Source organism: Andrena cerasifolii, chromosome 9 (genome assembly GCF_050908995.1).
Source record: "Andrena cerasifolii isolate SP2316 chromosome 9, iyAndCera1_principal, whole genome shotgun sequence".
Lineage (NCBI taxonomy): Eukaryota > Metazoa > Arthropoda > Insecta > Hymenoptera > Andrenidae > Andrena > Andrena cerasifolii.
In genome coordinates this window covers 507,479-522,759 of record NC_135126.1, presented here as the reverse complement: position 1 = coordinate 522,759, position 15,281 = coordinate 507,479, and the positions used below count along the sequence as shown (strand labels likewise).

Sequence of the window (15,281 nt, the reverse complement as noted above, 5' to 3'; positions counted from 1 at the left end):
AGCGGTTCTGCGCTCCACGGGCATCAACCGAGTCCCTAGGACCATCGCAGGATCACGCAATAAGTGAAAATAAGCCATCGATAGTTTTTGACAGTGAGGACCATCGATAACTATCGACAGTACTATCGAAAGTTCTCCACCACTAATTAGCACTGCTCCCGTAGGTGTTTTCCCTTCCATCACTGTGGCTTAAGCCTGTTAGTTCCTGCGGCTAACTGCGAATCTGCGATGCATTGCGATGGTTGATGCCTTTCACAGCTGCGCGCTGTTAGCATTTGTGTGTCCATAAACTGATAAAATGTTTAAAGCGCTTTTCAGAGCATTGAATTAGATTAGGTTAGGTTTTTATTTTCCCCTAGTTTACAGTTTCTTATAAACTAGCGAATGGCACTGCAGGAAACAGTCCTATTGGCATTTTCTTATTTCCGCTACGCAATCTGGTGGCGAAAATTAAAGCAGTTCTTGCGGTTTCCGCCAGTGTAAATATATGTAATTGCGTGAAGTTAGCTATAAGACGTAGGGATATCGAGGCTAGATGTAGAACGTAATTCAAAATCCTTTGTAGTGGAAAGATTTATACGCATGCAGGCTTGAAGCGAGCAGCGCATCTCGAAGGTTTTAAGCGAGACTAAAACGGAGGACGAGGAAGAGTTTATTGCCAGGACTTATAAACACGTAGAGCGCGTTGTGATTCTCGAGGGCTTTCCTTGCCAGTTTTTCGAACGTGCTCGTACAATATTAGTATCTGATACCTGAACTCGGAAGGCGTACGAGAGCCTGGGATTGCATTCAGTACTTTTCAAAACTACAGTTAGGCCAGACGAGGATAATAAATAGCTTAACTTTTCCTTCCACATCTGCGTGCCAAATTTCGTCGAACGGGCAGCGGCTCGTCTCGTAAAACCCCTTAAAATTCTATCTTCGCTTTCATAATTGTCGGTGTCCTGTAAGGCTGTGATGCCAGATCGGGGACGGGTTCCCTCGAGAATTTCCCCCACCTCGCGCACACTACGCCGGAACTGCGTATCCGTGAGTTGGACTCCGAAGCGCCGAGCTCACGGACACGCTGCTCCGGCGTAGTATTCGTGAGGTGGGGGAAATTCTCGAGGGAACCCGTCCCCGATCTGGCATCACAGCTGTAAGGGTAAAAACTGCGGTCGAGAAAGGCCGAAAGTCATAAAGTCATAAACTTTGTTCGGGCGACGTCTTCTTGACCCTGAGGGTTGCGCGCACCTACCTCTTAGATGTATATGTAATGTAAATAACTTATCTATGTAAACTATGTAAATGGAAAGCGTACCTCGACCTGCCTCGACCACCAGCCAAGAGTGGAGGGAAGCGCGAAGGAAGGGCCAAGGACGGAGAGATGGCAGAGGACAACTCCCTGACGAAGCTTGAGGGACGTTATCGTCTTGATTGGTCGAAGGGATTCAAAGAGGGAGTTGGAAGAACACGCCAAAATTGGAGGAGTAGGGCGCTCGCAGGTGACAAGCGAGGAGTTATTTTGTAAGAAGTCAGAGCTATCTTGTTAGCAGACCAACAAACAGTTTACTTGTTTAAATATACGTACAAATCAAAAGTTCTAGCTTGTTGAAATCTTTTAAAATTCCCGCACTACTTCGCGAGCTGAGTGCGTTAGCGCTCCCCGGGCACGAACCAACGACTGATTATAATACCGCCATAAGATGACTAAATGAATAGTTATCATTAATTCTTTTATATTTGGAAGAACTGTCTTTAAAAGTTTAAATAATTATTTTGAGTCTCCCTGGCATTCAATTGACTAACAACCTGCTAAGTAAAATATTAAAAATGTTATAATACCTGTCTAAATACATGGTTTTCCAACTTTTCTTTCTTCCATAAAATTTGGTAAGAAATCAGATCTTTCAAGTCGGTCTTATAAACGTGTCCTATATATTATTTACTCTTAAGACTTTCGGACTGTTTTGAAATCAATACTATTATATAAAATTACCTACTATGTCCGTATTAAATTATGCTTGAAACTTGCTTGATTTCTGCCGCCAATTTGCGGTCGGTTTGTGTCAGCAAGATCTGATCGAAATCTGATATCAATCTGTGGTCAGATCCTGATGTCAGGCTCTGACCGCAGAACTATAATGCGGGCATAGTAGGCCCCGAATCTGACGTCAGGATCTGCTCGAATCTGCTGCTAATCTGCTGGCATACTGCGATCAGGTTTACTGGGTAGAGATCTAGAAACAGTCCAATGCATTTAACCTAATTGCTTTCCAGATGGTTAAAATATCCTAGCTAAAACAATTAATTAATTGATACGTTAACTACTGGTACACCTATTACAAAAACTTGTATTAGGCTGTTATGAAATAATGACAACATGTTTTAATTTGAATGAAGAACGGCAGAAGGAAATGGTAAATCTTCAGTTTTCTCGGTTGTTTCAAAATGCTAGATAGGACATTCTAACAAAGGAGAGCAGTATTCTTTTAAAAGGTGCCCGCCGATTTGTGACTTCCGCTATAGACAAGATAGTGGACACATTTTCCGATCACTCCCTGGAGGATCACTATACGCAGTATGCGTGAATTGGAACACACCCAGCGTTACTTGTCGTGGTCTGTGGTGGTCTGTTGCGCGGCCCTCTGGGCAGCGTTGCCACCTCTACGGATTTTTCCATAGATCTAGGGATTTTTTATATTGCCTACGGATTTACGGATTCCAAATCGAAATCTACGGATTTCTAGTATTTTTTTCTTGTTCCCCCTTTTTCCTTTTTTGTTCGTAATATGACCAACGAATGACCCAATTTATTGTAGTGACATTTGTCACTACTAGTCTTCCGGTTCCGATCCAGTTTGCGGCACCGGCACGTGACACGTGTATTCATATATGTACAGCCATTATTAAAATAGAACAAAAATTTCAGCACTCTGCAGAAGGATTTTTAAACGGCATTTTAAAAACAAATCAGATGCAGATGACGAAATAAGTGATGAATAAGTTATAAACATGCATATTATATATAGGTACGGGAATATATACGAAGGTCTATAAAGACAAAGGCACCACTGATAACGACTTTATTTCCTGAAAGGTCCTCCTAGCTCACTCCTTCACTCTGGAGCCGCTCGGTGGCGCCACAAACGGGTCGTTGTGGGGTACTTTCCTACAGAGGCACTGGTGCCGAGGCAGGTCCACAAAAAATCAAGTATTCGATGAGTAATAAAATGAACAATAAAAGTTTTAATATATTAACTCAGGTACAGAAAACCTCGTGGTAGCCTTGCACGCGGGAAAAGCTGAATGCCACGAGGAGAGAGATCCAACACTTAAAACTAAAGTTCCGAGCGACAATAACGCGGTGTCGCCGTTCTCGCCGCTGATTGGCTTGTCAGCCTACAATCCCCTAGCGAGGCGAACACGCGTTCTTTTGAGCGCGTTTGTGCTAACGGCGCGCTTGCGGCGCCACATCGTCACTTTTGGGCTGTGTTCCGAATCACGCATACTGCGCATAGACTGCAGAGAAAACCGTTCCGTTTCAGTCTATGCGCGCATTGGTGTCGTTGGTGGCACATATGATTCCCTAGAAATCTCCCACTTCTAGCGCATGAAGCGTGCAGTTTATGCGCGCATGCGTATTTGTCTCTTTACGCCACTTTACGCACGCTTTGAAAAACATGCACCAAATTATGTGGTCCTCTCCTCAAAGTGACAGAAAATGTAACCTACATATATGCTAAATGACAATAAATGTTTATTAGATATTTCGTTTTTTTACGCTACATTTGTCAACTTTTTATAACTTAGCATCCTTCCAAAATATTATTGTTATGCCGCAAAACTTTATGAAATCGGGTATTAGATTAATGTCCGCATTTCTAATCATGTAAGAGTTCCGCTATCGTAAAAATACATTTTTATTATTTATTTGTGCATCATCCGACAAAAAACTTATTAGACGTAATATTTAACCTCCCCTTTACACATAAAACAAACAAGAAGTATTTTGAAAAACATTTTAACCTAATAATAGTCTATTTATTATCTAGTATAAAATGTCTATTTCTGCTCAGCGGAAATGCTCGCATTTCTGCTCACGATCGTGACTCATTCTTTGCTTACATATCCACGTGCTATAATTATATTTTGGATAACATAAATAAACAAAATTATTTAAAGGTTTCAATGCTAATTATTCACCATTCGGAGCTACATCAGCCAGTAAAAAAATCAAATGAACCAAAATTTTTAGAATTCTGGTGATGACATTGTATAATACTGATAATTTATCAGTAATCTTAATAAAATAAGTCATCTCAATAGTTTATAAATTGTTTTAATTGTTATTATGGCGTAATTTATTAAAATATTTAAAAATACATGATTTTTAGTCGTATTATATTAATTTTGCGATAAAATCAGTTATATAGTAAACTAAATCTAACAAGAAACAATTTTATCGTAACATTATGTACAATACGTGTAAAAATCATGTCTTCAATTATTCAGATTAATTAATAAATTATAAAAAATTAAAACAATTTATAAATTAAAATAAAAGTCTTTAACCGTTGGTACCGAATACACTCGAAATACATAAGCTCACGTAATGCGACAAATACGCATGCGCGTAATATGCGCATTGACGGTACATGCTTTTTTTCTGCATTTGCTGCACGCATTATGAGCTAGAAGTTGGAGGATTCTAGGGAATTCTACGAATCAAGTAATACCGTCTATGCATTCGCTGTATGGATCGCAACCAACGCAACGGAGTCAATTTCGAAGCGAACAACACATCCCTAGAAGGTTTACAGCAGGATCGAAACGGAAGATGAGAAAGGAAGCAAATACGTGGCGCGCATTGTTATTTCTTAAAGGCTTTTACTGCTAAGTTTTTCGAACGTGTTCTTATAATGCTAACTTTGCAGCTATACTCTAATCCAGAAGACGTATGAGAGCTTGTGATTGTATTCTATACCCTTCAAAACCTTCAATTTAACCCGGGCGCGGATAATAAATAAATTAATTTTTCATTTACACATCTGCTTACCAAATCTCGCTGGGTAAGCAGCAGTTCGTTCTGTAAAACTCATAAAATATGGTCTTCGCTTTCAATAATATGGAATCGCTGTTCAAGAAGAATAGAAAAACTCGGATTGAGAAAATCCAGGACCCAATAAAGCCATCAAATTTCGTTAAGAATCGGTCCCCGATCCTTAGGACGAAGTAACCGATGTAGTTAGGAAGCGTGCTTCGACCACCGTCCAAACGTCTCGAATTAAATTTATCGTAATCCATCCAACTGTATAGCTAATTGTAAGTAAGTTTGAACATTCCCGCGCAAGCTCACGAGCATCAAACGCATAGAAAACCGTTCCGCTTCGTTACTGCGGTTCATGCGCTGTTGGAAACGGAACGCTATGAATGCACGCAGCGACTGCGCTGCGGTCTATGCGCATAATGCGTGAATCGGAACACACCCTTCGGCTACGCTCACCGACTAGTGTGAAATACCCTAGGCGTCGCCGTGATGTCACCACACATATGTATATATATTTATATAATTATATATATATATAATTAATAATTAATTAATAATTAATAATATAATTAATCAGTAATTTTATCAAAATTATTGATTAATTATGAATTAAATTTTTTTATTTTAAAAACTTTTAAATAAATCAATAATTTGAATACCTCATTATAAGGATTAAATCAATAAAATATACCTAATACCTACTTAGTCGACGGCCTGTTTCAACGTGTTTGTTTCACCGATATAAACCGTACTGCTAACTTTAAGGCATTATTACTGCAAAATGAAGACTTTGATCTCTACCACCCCTCAAAATTTGACTCATTATACTATTTACACCCTGTATATATACACCTGTCTTGACATAATTTTATATATCTGTAAGAACAGTAATGAACAGTTTTCTGCCTTGTGATTCATAAAAACATCCGCAGATCTACAGATTTTCCACGAGAGCATCTACGGAATCCTACCGAATTTTCAGTTCTTCCCTACGGACTTTCAAAAATCTAGGATGGCAACACTGCGCCTGGGGAAACTTGTGCCTCGTGGGAATTTTCTGCGCGGTTTGATGCCCGTGAAGCCCTGAAGGGCTCTGCTCGCGAAACGCGTTAATTTAAATTAACTAATTATCTTGTGACAAATAATTCAAAACTCAATAAACTTAATAAACTGTAACTAAATTAAATTGTTAAATGATTCATAACTATTTAGGAACAAAACGAGGATATTTTACGGAGATCAAACCTGGTTTTATTAAAACACTTCAAGATTGTAACAATTGTTGACCTCAAGGTCAACGACGAAATGTGAGAACAAGAAACAGGCTTCTCGTATGTTCCTCTTTTTTATCAATACATTGTTTTTTAGCGTTTAATCAGCGGTATTCACAGTCGCTACTTATTCTTAAGATCATCTTAAGCATTTGGCATCCTTTACTAGTCTATTAGATTAGTAGAGGATGCCGCATGCTTAAAACGATCTTAATCTTAAGCGACGACTGTGAATACCGCCCTAAGAAGGTGGCGAAGACAAATATCTAATGTTGAAACGTTCACCCTTAACTCTTTTCTAATAAACGAAACCTGTTCAGTTCAAACTTCGCGCTTTAGGAGCTTACGCTAAATACCGCTAGGGCGAGGATCGCAAAGGGTCCTGTTGTGGTGCGTGGCCTTGGGGGACTAGTAGCCTTCTGGTGGGGAATTCAGGCGCGGGACCATGTCCGTGGAACGCTAAGGCGTTCTGCTCCCTGGACGCGGATTTTTAGAGATAAAAATAATAATGTAAGGAAACGATTTGAACACAAACAACTAATAAATTTAATGAACTCAACGAATTTAAACAATACAAATAAGAATTTCGCTAGATTTATAATTGCACGTCCGTTCACTTTCGCTCTCGGTGTTCAAGTGCCCTTTCAAACGCAAACGCTTTTACATCTTTTGTTCTTTACAAGATGTCCTTAAAATCTAAGAGCCAATAAAAAATTGACTAACTAAATTCTCATTGGTGAATCTATTTCCTTCACAGTTATTGATTTTTAGAATCAAGCGTTTAACAACATTGCTCTGGAATTACATCTAGGAGAAGGGATCAAAGTGCAGTTCATTTATTCAAACACCCGTTTCCAAGCGGGTATTGATTAATTTATAATCTTGAAGTTTTCTCATTAAAAGAATCTCTAACTATTTTCAAACCCCTCGGGCTTGTGCGAACTTCGCTTTGTTTCCCTTTCCTATTACACTCGTATGATCCGTTTCGAACTTCGCGCTTCTAAAGTTTGTGTTGAACGCCGCTAGAGCGAGAATCGCAACTCGCAACAGTTGCGAGTTGCGATTCTTGCTCTAGTGGCGTTTAGCGCAAGCTCTTGGAGCGTGAAGTTCGAACTTTAAAGAGTTAAGAATGAAGTTTGTTACATTTGAAATATGTCTTCGCCTTCTTCCTTATCGCTCGAAAACAATGTAAAAAAAGAAAAGAGGAACGAACGTACGAAGAACCTGTTTCTTCGCCTCGCAATTCTTCTCCGACGTTGTATAAACACGGACGTGTTGTAATAAAGTTCAACTTTTGGTCAATCTTTAAATATCTTTGTTCGTTTCTTAATAGTTCTGGTTAATATTTATTAATTTAATTTAGTTCAGTTCAATAATCTTTATTTCGTTCAAAGTTATTCGTTACAAATTGTCTTGTTCAAACAACTTCGCACGATTCGCGAGCAGAATCCTTTTGGGTCCCACGGACACCGGACCACATTGAAATTCCCTCAGTCAGAATTCCCAGCCGGCCCCGCAACAGTCCGCCCTGGTCCATAAATGAGGTTTTGCTGCTACATTCGTGGTGTTAATATTTTCACATCAACAAATGTTTTGATCATTCAAGCGCCGATTGAAGATTTCGTTAAAGCAAAATGTCATCAGCTGGGATAATGATTTTACGAGCTGGGCGTTGTTCAAGTTAGTGAAACGAAATTAATTGAATAAATAATAGTCCTAAGACATTCGTGTTTATTCGTAATGTGCATAACCTGTATTTCGAGACGAAGAACGCGAGAAAAATAACTGGGATTATAACAAATTTTTTACACAATTGTAAAAGGCTAATTAAATTTTACAATTCTGCAGATGTGACTATCAGTGTCAATGGATTTCATACATCCGCCGCGACTTACTTAAATCAGTATTGGAGGCAGAGGTAGGTTGCCATGTTATACAAGGCACACATCGAAACGAAAATTCAGATATTTTGAATTGATTACAGAAAAGGTTTAATAGCAAATCCTAACAAGTACGGTTCAATGGTCACATTACCCGACTATTCTTTCAAAGATAATAGACCTACTCCATATGGCTCGAGGCAATTGGGTCGCATGAAGAAACACCAAGAATATGCGGTACGTCCTTCACATAAAATGGTATACAAGTATATAAAGAATGACAGTAACATTAACCAATGTTTCATTAACAGAAAAGGGTCCTACAGTTAATTGGTGAAATAGACCACGCCGTTGACAGGCATGCCAGATTAATAAAAGAAGAAAAGGATAAAAAAGATCAGGTCTTGGCCAACAAATTAAAACCAAAGGGCCAACAGTTACTAACAAGCGAATGATGTTTCTTTTAGTCAGTTTCACATACATGCACATATTTGCAATTAAATATACTGTATAAACATACTTCGCTATTTATTTCCATTTGATAATTCATTCACTACTTATGTATTAGATGAAAAAATGCTCTGATAATATATCTATACTTTTCGTTTTATTTAAGCTCGTAATCCGTTGGATACTTTATAAGCCGTGGGAAGTTTTCTCTTTCCTCGAGCGGTATGTGATCTAATCTGACTGGGACAGGCTTTAATTGCCTGATTTGATTAGTCACATTTTCTAACATATCTTTGGGTACTTTATCATCGCTGAATATGTGTAGCCTCTGCATGGTGTACCTCCGTTGCAAATTTCCATGCATTGAACTGTAAACTGCTTTCTTCATGATCTGTGTGTGCGTAAGAGGAGCAGATGTAAAAATATTATCAAAATTTATTAGTGCAGCGCTGTCCAAGCCAGAGCACGCGTGCTCTTTGAGGTTCTCCCGCTCTCGTCTTGCTAAAGAAGCAACTATGACGCTACACGTTAGAGCTATAACTGTGGACCGGGTATCCGAGATACTTGGGAAGAGGAAAATTCCCGAGTAGGCGCTACCCGGGTAAACTACCCGAGATACTCGAGATATCCGAGAACTTACAGAGTACTCCGTGATTCTGGAGCGACGCCTGTCAGAGAGATGCCACCTGGCAACCGTTAATCGGGAGAATGCCAGGAATCCATTGGTGTCACTTTCATATCGATTCGATTAACAATAAAGAACTTCTTAATATACTGTAATGAATATTTTATACTCGACTGCGGAGCGCCGACCTCGATTCGCTGCGGTCGGCCAAGGATTCATGCCTATTTAAGAAAAAAATAATCTTTATCGTATCGATATGGAAGTGACACTGTTGGATTCCTCATGTTTTTCCGATAAAATCATACAAAATTTCATGTAAATCGGACTATTTCTAACGAAGTCAATTTGAAATTATGCAAATCATTTTTTCATGTAATTTCTTTCATTATGTCGAATTACGTCGTGCTTGGTGTTATTTTGATCGGAGAAACATAAGGAAACGATTGGCGTTGTTTTTGCAAAGATTTGATGAGAAATGCGGAACTGGAGATTTCACACTTCTTAATGGATATTCCTGTCTCACCGGGATCGAAGCCTTCGACCTGAAGACCATGACGCTCAGTGAGGCATCAATTATGGAAGGGTACTCTGTGACATCTCGGGTGTCTAGAGTATCTCGGGTAGTTTACCCGGGAAATTTTTCTCTTCCCGGGTATCTCCCGAGAATCTACAGCTCTACTACACATGACATGTGTATTAGTGACACGTCGTTGCAGTGAACCAATGGTACTGGTACATATTCTTCGTGATTACTGCGTGGAGATGAAGCTGTTGGTGGGGGAAGCAGGCGCGTGAGGGGCCCCACTGCACAGTGGCCTGGATACCCACTTTTAGCGGCCAAAATTTTAATTTTTTTCAAACTTGGTGATCAAGGGGTTTTGAGGTCCCTGATAACGAATCTGACACCAAAAATTCAAGATGGCAATTTTTTCCAATGCAAATTTCTTTTTCTACTATATAATTCAACTATTTATCGTAAATTATGGATATACTTCCGAATGGCCCCAGAGGCCGATCGACACGAGGCTTGAGGGGACGGATGGGGAGGGGGTGTGGACCCTAAATCTAAAATTGTAGCTTCGGGAATTTATTAGTTTCCGAAATATTAAAAAAAAATTATTGTTATTTTTTTTTACAAATTATTTTTTTGTATATACGTAGCCCTAACGGGGTTTCGTCCTGCCCTCCCCCCAATTTGTCCTACGCACAGCTGGACGCGTTCCCCTTACCTCCGCGTTCCCCTCAGGCGCCTAAATGGCATACATATTTAGCTGAAGTTCAAAGCCAATTTTCTCGAAAACGAAGCACGATATTAAAAAATTGTATACTATATTTTCGTCTTATTTTGGCCTGTAGAATCACCCCCTTAGAATACTGCCTATCAATAAAGTAATAGGTATCCACCCTGTGTAATAGGATGGAGCGCATCTCCAAGTTTCTGATTCACATCTGCAAACTTACATCGCTTTACGCGCCCCCCGCACTAATCTAGCTATAACCAATACTAATATCCAGAACAAGTTGGAAAGTGGAATGCGTAATGTCGGAATAAGTAAACAGAAATACTAAAAGTTTTTTATTAATATCTCGTAAAGTAATAAATTCCCGAAGCAACAATTTTAGATTTAGGGTCCATACACCATCCCCACCCCTCCCCACAAATCTCGTGTCGATCGGCCACTTGGGCCACTCGGAAGTACAGCCTAAATTATTAATAAAAACACTATTATAATTATCAAAAATAAAATCGTGGTGAAAATTAATTATCAATTTTTTCCGCACAAATTATTGTTTTATCACAGAATTCAATTAAATACTTATATTTTTTAAAAAGAATCAGTTCTAACATTATCTTTAACTAAATAAATATGTATAACTAAACAAATAAATAAGTATTATACATATACACGAAATAAAAACATCTGACAACGTCCGTGTCTTCCAAATCGCTACTTAAGCAGGTATACAGCTACACATGTCTAGGACGCCCAAATACCTCGAGCATCATTTCTAAAAGTCTGCATAAAATTGAAGACTGCAGGAGACTGCACTTGAAATTTGCGTGCTCTTGTTAGCAATTTTGTAAGCTTTCATGTAAGAAATGTCGGACGTTAATCACTCTTAATCATTTTTGTATAAGCCTTCTCAAAATTTAAATTGATATAAACATTGCACTCTTTGTACATCGGCTAAAAAATGCTTATGGCACATATGAATAAGTGAAATATACTTCTTTACCTATATAACTGTATAATACAAACACGTATTTTGATGTTCTACAATGAGTAATTAAAACAATTAGATTCACATAAAATTTCATGATTTTGACTTCGTAATATTATATCTAATCAAAGAATCATATGAAAAAGGAGAGGTATGCGGATTTAGAAGCTGTGGAGGGTTGTCAATTCATACAACAACAAAAAAATACATTGAAAATTTGAAGTTGAGAAATTGAATTTTGGCCACCCTCCAGACCACTGTGCACTGGTGGACAGCCCTGTATTAGTCTAATCATTATTATGCAAATTTAAAAAATACAAATTACCATCGTTGGATCTTTAGTATGCAATTCCCATGCGAGTGTCCAAGTCGCACCACCATGGTACCCAGTATGATGGAAGTATACACGCTTTTGCCACTCGTCTCCACGCATAGCAATGTCTTTGCTGTTTATTATTATTACATGGTCACCGCAATCATCTATGAAACAATTATTAATCACAGTGGTACTATATCAGCTTAAATCTACAATAAAAATTCTACAAAATATATTCTAGTCTAACGCAAACTTTTATTTTAACTTTAGTAATACTTGTGATAGTTGTATGCAGGGCGCACCCAGTGGGGAGCCATGAGGTACTGACAACCTCCAAAGAAAACAGAAAAAGAAGGTTGATGTAACCACGACGACTGAAATGATTCAAGAGCTTTGTAAACAGAAAAGAAAACTGGATTTTATTCTTTATAAATTTTTATAGTCTAATGAATTTTTTAAATTGAATTCACATTAATATTTTTATCCATTCAACCTTGGCTTTCCCTAAGATTAAATCCTGAGTGCGCTACTGGTTGTATAGACAATACATGTTACATATGTAATAATAGTAATAGCCGCAACTATAATTATGAGCATACATAAAGAATTATACCTACTTAATGGATGATATATGGGTTTATAAAGTCCTTTGAGATAAGTTTTTAGTAAAGACGCACTGTGAAATGGATCTTGCCAAGTTGCATCATAGATATGCCAAATACGAGCAAAAGTACCCCATTGCTAAGGAGACAATGAACAGGTACTGGTAATTAAATACAGAAACGTCTTGGAGATAGATTGAAACATGCTACCCCGATTAATGTAACAGACCAGCATAAATATTATTCTCAAACACAATGATTTGAAAAGAATTCTTTAAGTGTATCTCGAAAATTCGTTGAAGCAATGATTATGGAAGAAAATAAATCATAGAACGCATGGAAACATTTATTTTGTAATTGAAGAAAATTCATCTATTTGAAATAAATAAAAGGATGTTAACGAATAGAATTGTTTCAGTGACCTGATGACAGAAATACTTAAGATATGGAAATATTTAAAGAGCCACACCTGTCCCCTACGTAGAAGAGACATGACGAATTAAAACAATAAGTCTAAACGTGAAAATAAAAATGGGACAGTTTTTAAATGCAGTTATCCTCCGTATTATTAAGGTTATGTTCTGAAGCTATGTGCAATCATGGAACTAGCAGTTTGTAGTGTTGCGGTTTCCGCCGATGTAAATATGTGTGATTGCGTGAAGTTAGCTATAAGACATAGGGATATCGAGGTTAGATGTGAGAGCGTAATTCAAAATCCTTTGTAGCGGAAAGATTTATTGTAGGCACGCGGGTTCGAAGCGAGCAGCACATCTGGAAGGTTTTAAGCGAGATCGAAACGGAGGACGAGGAAGAGTTTATTTCCAGGACTCATAAACACGTGTAAAGCGCGTTGTACTTCTCGAGGATTTTTCCTTGCCAGTTTTTCGAACGTGCTCGTACTCTAGGCGCCAGAATCGGCTTCCCTTCGGAAATTTGGCAACGTTGCATGTCGGGTCCCTCTCCGTCGAAGAACCACTGAGGGTGTGTTCCGATTTACGCATTATGCGCACAGACCGCAGCGCAGTCGCTGCGTGCATTCATAGCGTTCCGTTTCCAACAGCGCATGAACCGCAATAACGAAGCGGAACGGTTTTCTATGCGTTTGATGCTCGTGAGCTTGCGCGGGAATGTTCAAACTTACTTACAATTAGCTATACAATTGGATGGATTACGATAAATTTAATTCGAGACGTTTGGACGGTGGTCGAAGCACGCTTCCTAACTACATCGGTTACTTCGTCCTAAGGATCGGGGACCGATTCTTAACGAAATTTGATGGCTTTATTGGGTCCTGGATTTTCTCAATCCGAGTTTTTCTATTCTTCTTGAACAGCGATTCCATATTATTGAAAGCGAAGACCATATTTTATGAGTTTTACAGAACGAACTGCTGCTTACCCAGCGAGATTTGGTAAGCAGATGTGTAAATGAAAAATTAATTTATTTATTATCCGCGCCCGGGTTAAATTGAAGGTTTTGAAGGCTATTGAATACAATCCCAAGCTCTCATACGTCTTCTGGATTAGAGTATAGCTGCAAAGTTAGCATTATAAGAACACGTTCGAAAAACTTAGCAGTAAAAGCCTTTAAGAAATAACAATGCGCGCCACGTATTTGCTTCCTTTCTCATCTTCCGTTTCGATCCTGCCGTAAACCTTTTAGGGATGTGTTGTTCGCTTCGAAATTGAGTCCGTTGCGTTGGTTGCGATTCATACAGCGAGTGCATAGACGGTATTACCTGATTCATAGAATTCCCTAGAATCCTCCAACTTCTAGCTCATAATGCGTGCAGCAAATGCAGAAAAAAAGCATGTACCGTCAATGCGCAATTACGCGCATGCGTATTTGTCGCATTATGTGTGCTTATGTATTTCGAATTCGAATACTGCAAACAGGGGAAAGCAGGGTAATTCCGGCGCTATAAGGAAGAAACGCTATAAAATTTGAGCAACTTACACATTTGCTAGTTTTTGTTATATGAATTGATAGTTTCAACTGTCTAGTTTTTATTAGTATGACCGAGAAAGCATAAATTTACGTTGTAACAAAGTTGAAAGGAATAACACAAAAATTACGGAATTACGGAATTAACGTGGGGTAATTCCGGCCATGATTTTTCTTTGTAAAAGAAGTGGGAAAACTGTTAAATTAATAAAAAAAGTATTATTTTTTAGTTTCGAAATTAATTACTACACGAATCACAAATGTATTCTTCAGGGGTATTCCATTCTGAACATTCCTCATATGCCCATGGACCACATGCAAAGATTCAAAATTTAGTTTATTCTCTCTTAGTTTCCTTTTATCTCCATTTTGTGTTTTTTATGTGGAAGCGTGTTAAGAAATATTCCTGACTTCATTCTGCCTTATTCGTAATTCTTTTATTATGTCAAGCCCGAAAAAAGTAATGAATTTTCATATCACCAAAAGCCACAAGTGAGTTTGAAAGTATGTACAAACACTTCTCCATTTAAGGGGGTAGACACGGGTAATGCAGCGCGCTGTATACGGACACAACCTGGCCCGAAACATGGGTTCGGGATTTTTCGTTTTTCGTCCTTATATGAGCAGATTTGGGGCTGGGCGAGGTCTCATTCGAAAGAGGAAGATTCAATGCGGAGCGCTCTGCTCATGGTTCAACGAGATTGTGTTGATATGTAATAATATCAGTGTCCAAAGTAAAGCAAAAGTCGACAAAATATACCCGCAGAATCCAAGCATTTTTAGGTCACTAAAAGAGTTTTGTGACTCAAACGGTGAGCAGAGCGCTCCGCATTGAATCTTCTTCTTTCGAATGAGACCTCTCCCAGGCCAAAATCTGCTCATATAAGAACGAAAAACGAAAAATCGTAACTACATTCCCAAATCAGAGTTCCGCCACATTG

General features: G+C 38.6%; 2 protein-coding genes across 2 annotated transcripts; one reads left to right on the top strand and one right to left on the bottom strand.

Moving 5' to 3' along the window:
* Nucleotides 1–7,819: 7,819 nt before the first annotated feature.
* On the top strand, nt 7,820–8,699 carry Mrpl52 (mitochondrial ribosomal protein L52). Its single transcript, XM_076819361.1, has 4 exons — nt 7,820–7,980; nt 8,149–8,218; nt 8,285–8,417; nt 8,492–8,699. The coding sequence occupies exons 1-4, from the start codon at nt 7,935–7,937 to the stop codon at nt 8,633–8,635; spliced, it is 393 nt and encodes a 130-aa protein (XP_076675476.1). The 5' UTR covers nt 7,820–7,934; the 3' UTR covers nt 8,636–8,699.
* Nucleotides 8,613–13,015, bottom strand: Mrpl13 (mitochondrial ribosomal protein L13). The gene is made up of 4 exons (XM_076819360.1): nt 12,866–13,015; nt 12,412–12,535; nt 11,804–11,958; nt 8,613–9,021 (listed from the first exon to the last, which is right to left on the bottom strand). The coding sequence occupies exons 1-4, from the start codon at nt 12,887–12,889 to the stop codon at nt 8,788–8,790; spliced, it is 537 nt and encodes a 178-aa protein (XP_076675475.1). The 5' UTR covers nt 12,890–13,015; the 3' UTR covers nt 8,613–8,787.
* Nucleotides 13,016–15,281: the final 2,266 nt, after the last annotated feature.

Excerpts from the sequence above, each read along its gene's own strand:
- Mrpl52 (XM_076819361.1), top strand. The coding sequence starts at position 7,935 with ATGTCATCAGCTGGGATAATGATTTTACGAGCTGGGCGTTGTTCAA. Across the intron at positions 8,219-8,284 it reads AATCAGTATTGGAGGCAGAG|AAAAGGTTTAATAGCAAATC; the intron begins GTAGGTTGCCAT and ends AATTGATTACAG. Across the intron at positions 8,418-8,491 it reads AGAAACACCAAGAATATGCG|AAAAGGGTCCTACAGTTAAT; the intron begins GTACGTCCTTCA and ends TTTCATTAACAG.
- Mrpl13 (XM_076819360.1), bottom strand. The coding sequence starts at position 12,889 with ATGTCTCTTCTACGTAGGGGACAG. Across the intron at positions 12,536-12,865 it reads CTCTTCTACGTAGGGGACAG|CAATGGGGTACTTTTGCTCG; the intron begins GTGTGGCTCTTT and ends TTGTCTCCTTAG. Across the intron at positions 9,022-11,803 it reads ATACTAAAGATCCAACGATG|ATCATGAAGAAAGCAGTTTA; the intron begins GTAATTTGTATT and ends ACGCACACACAG.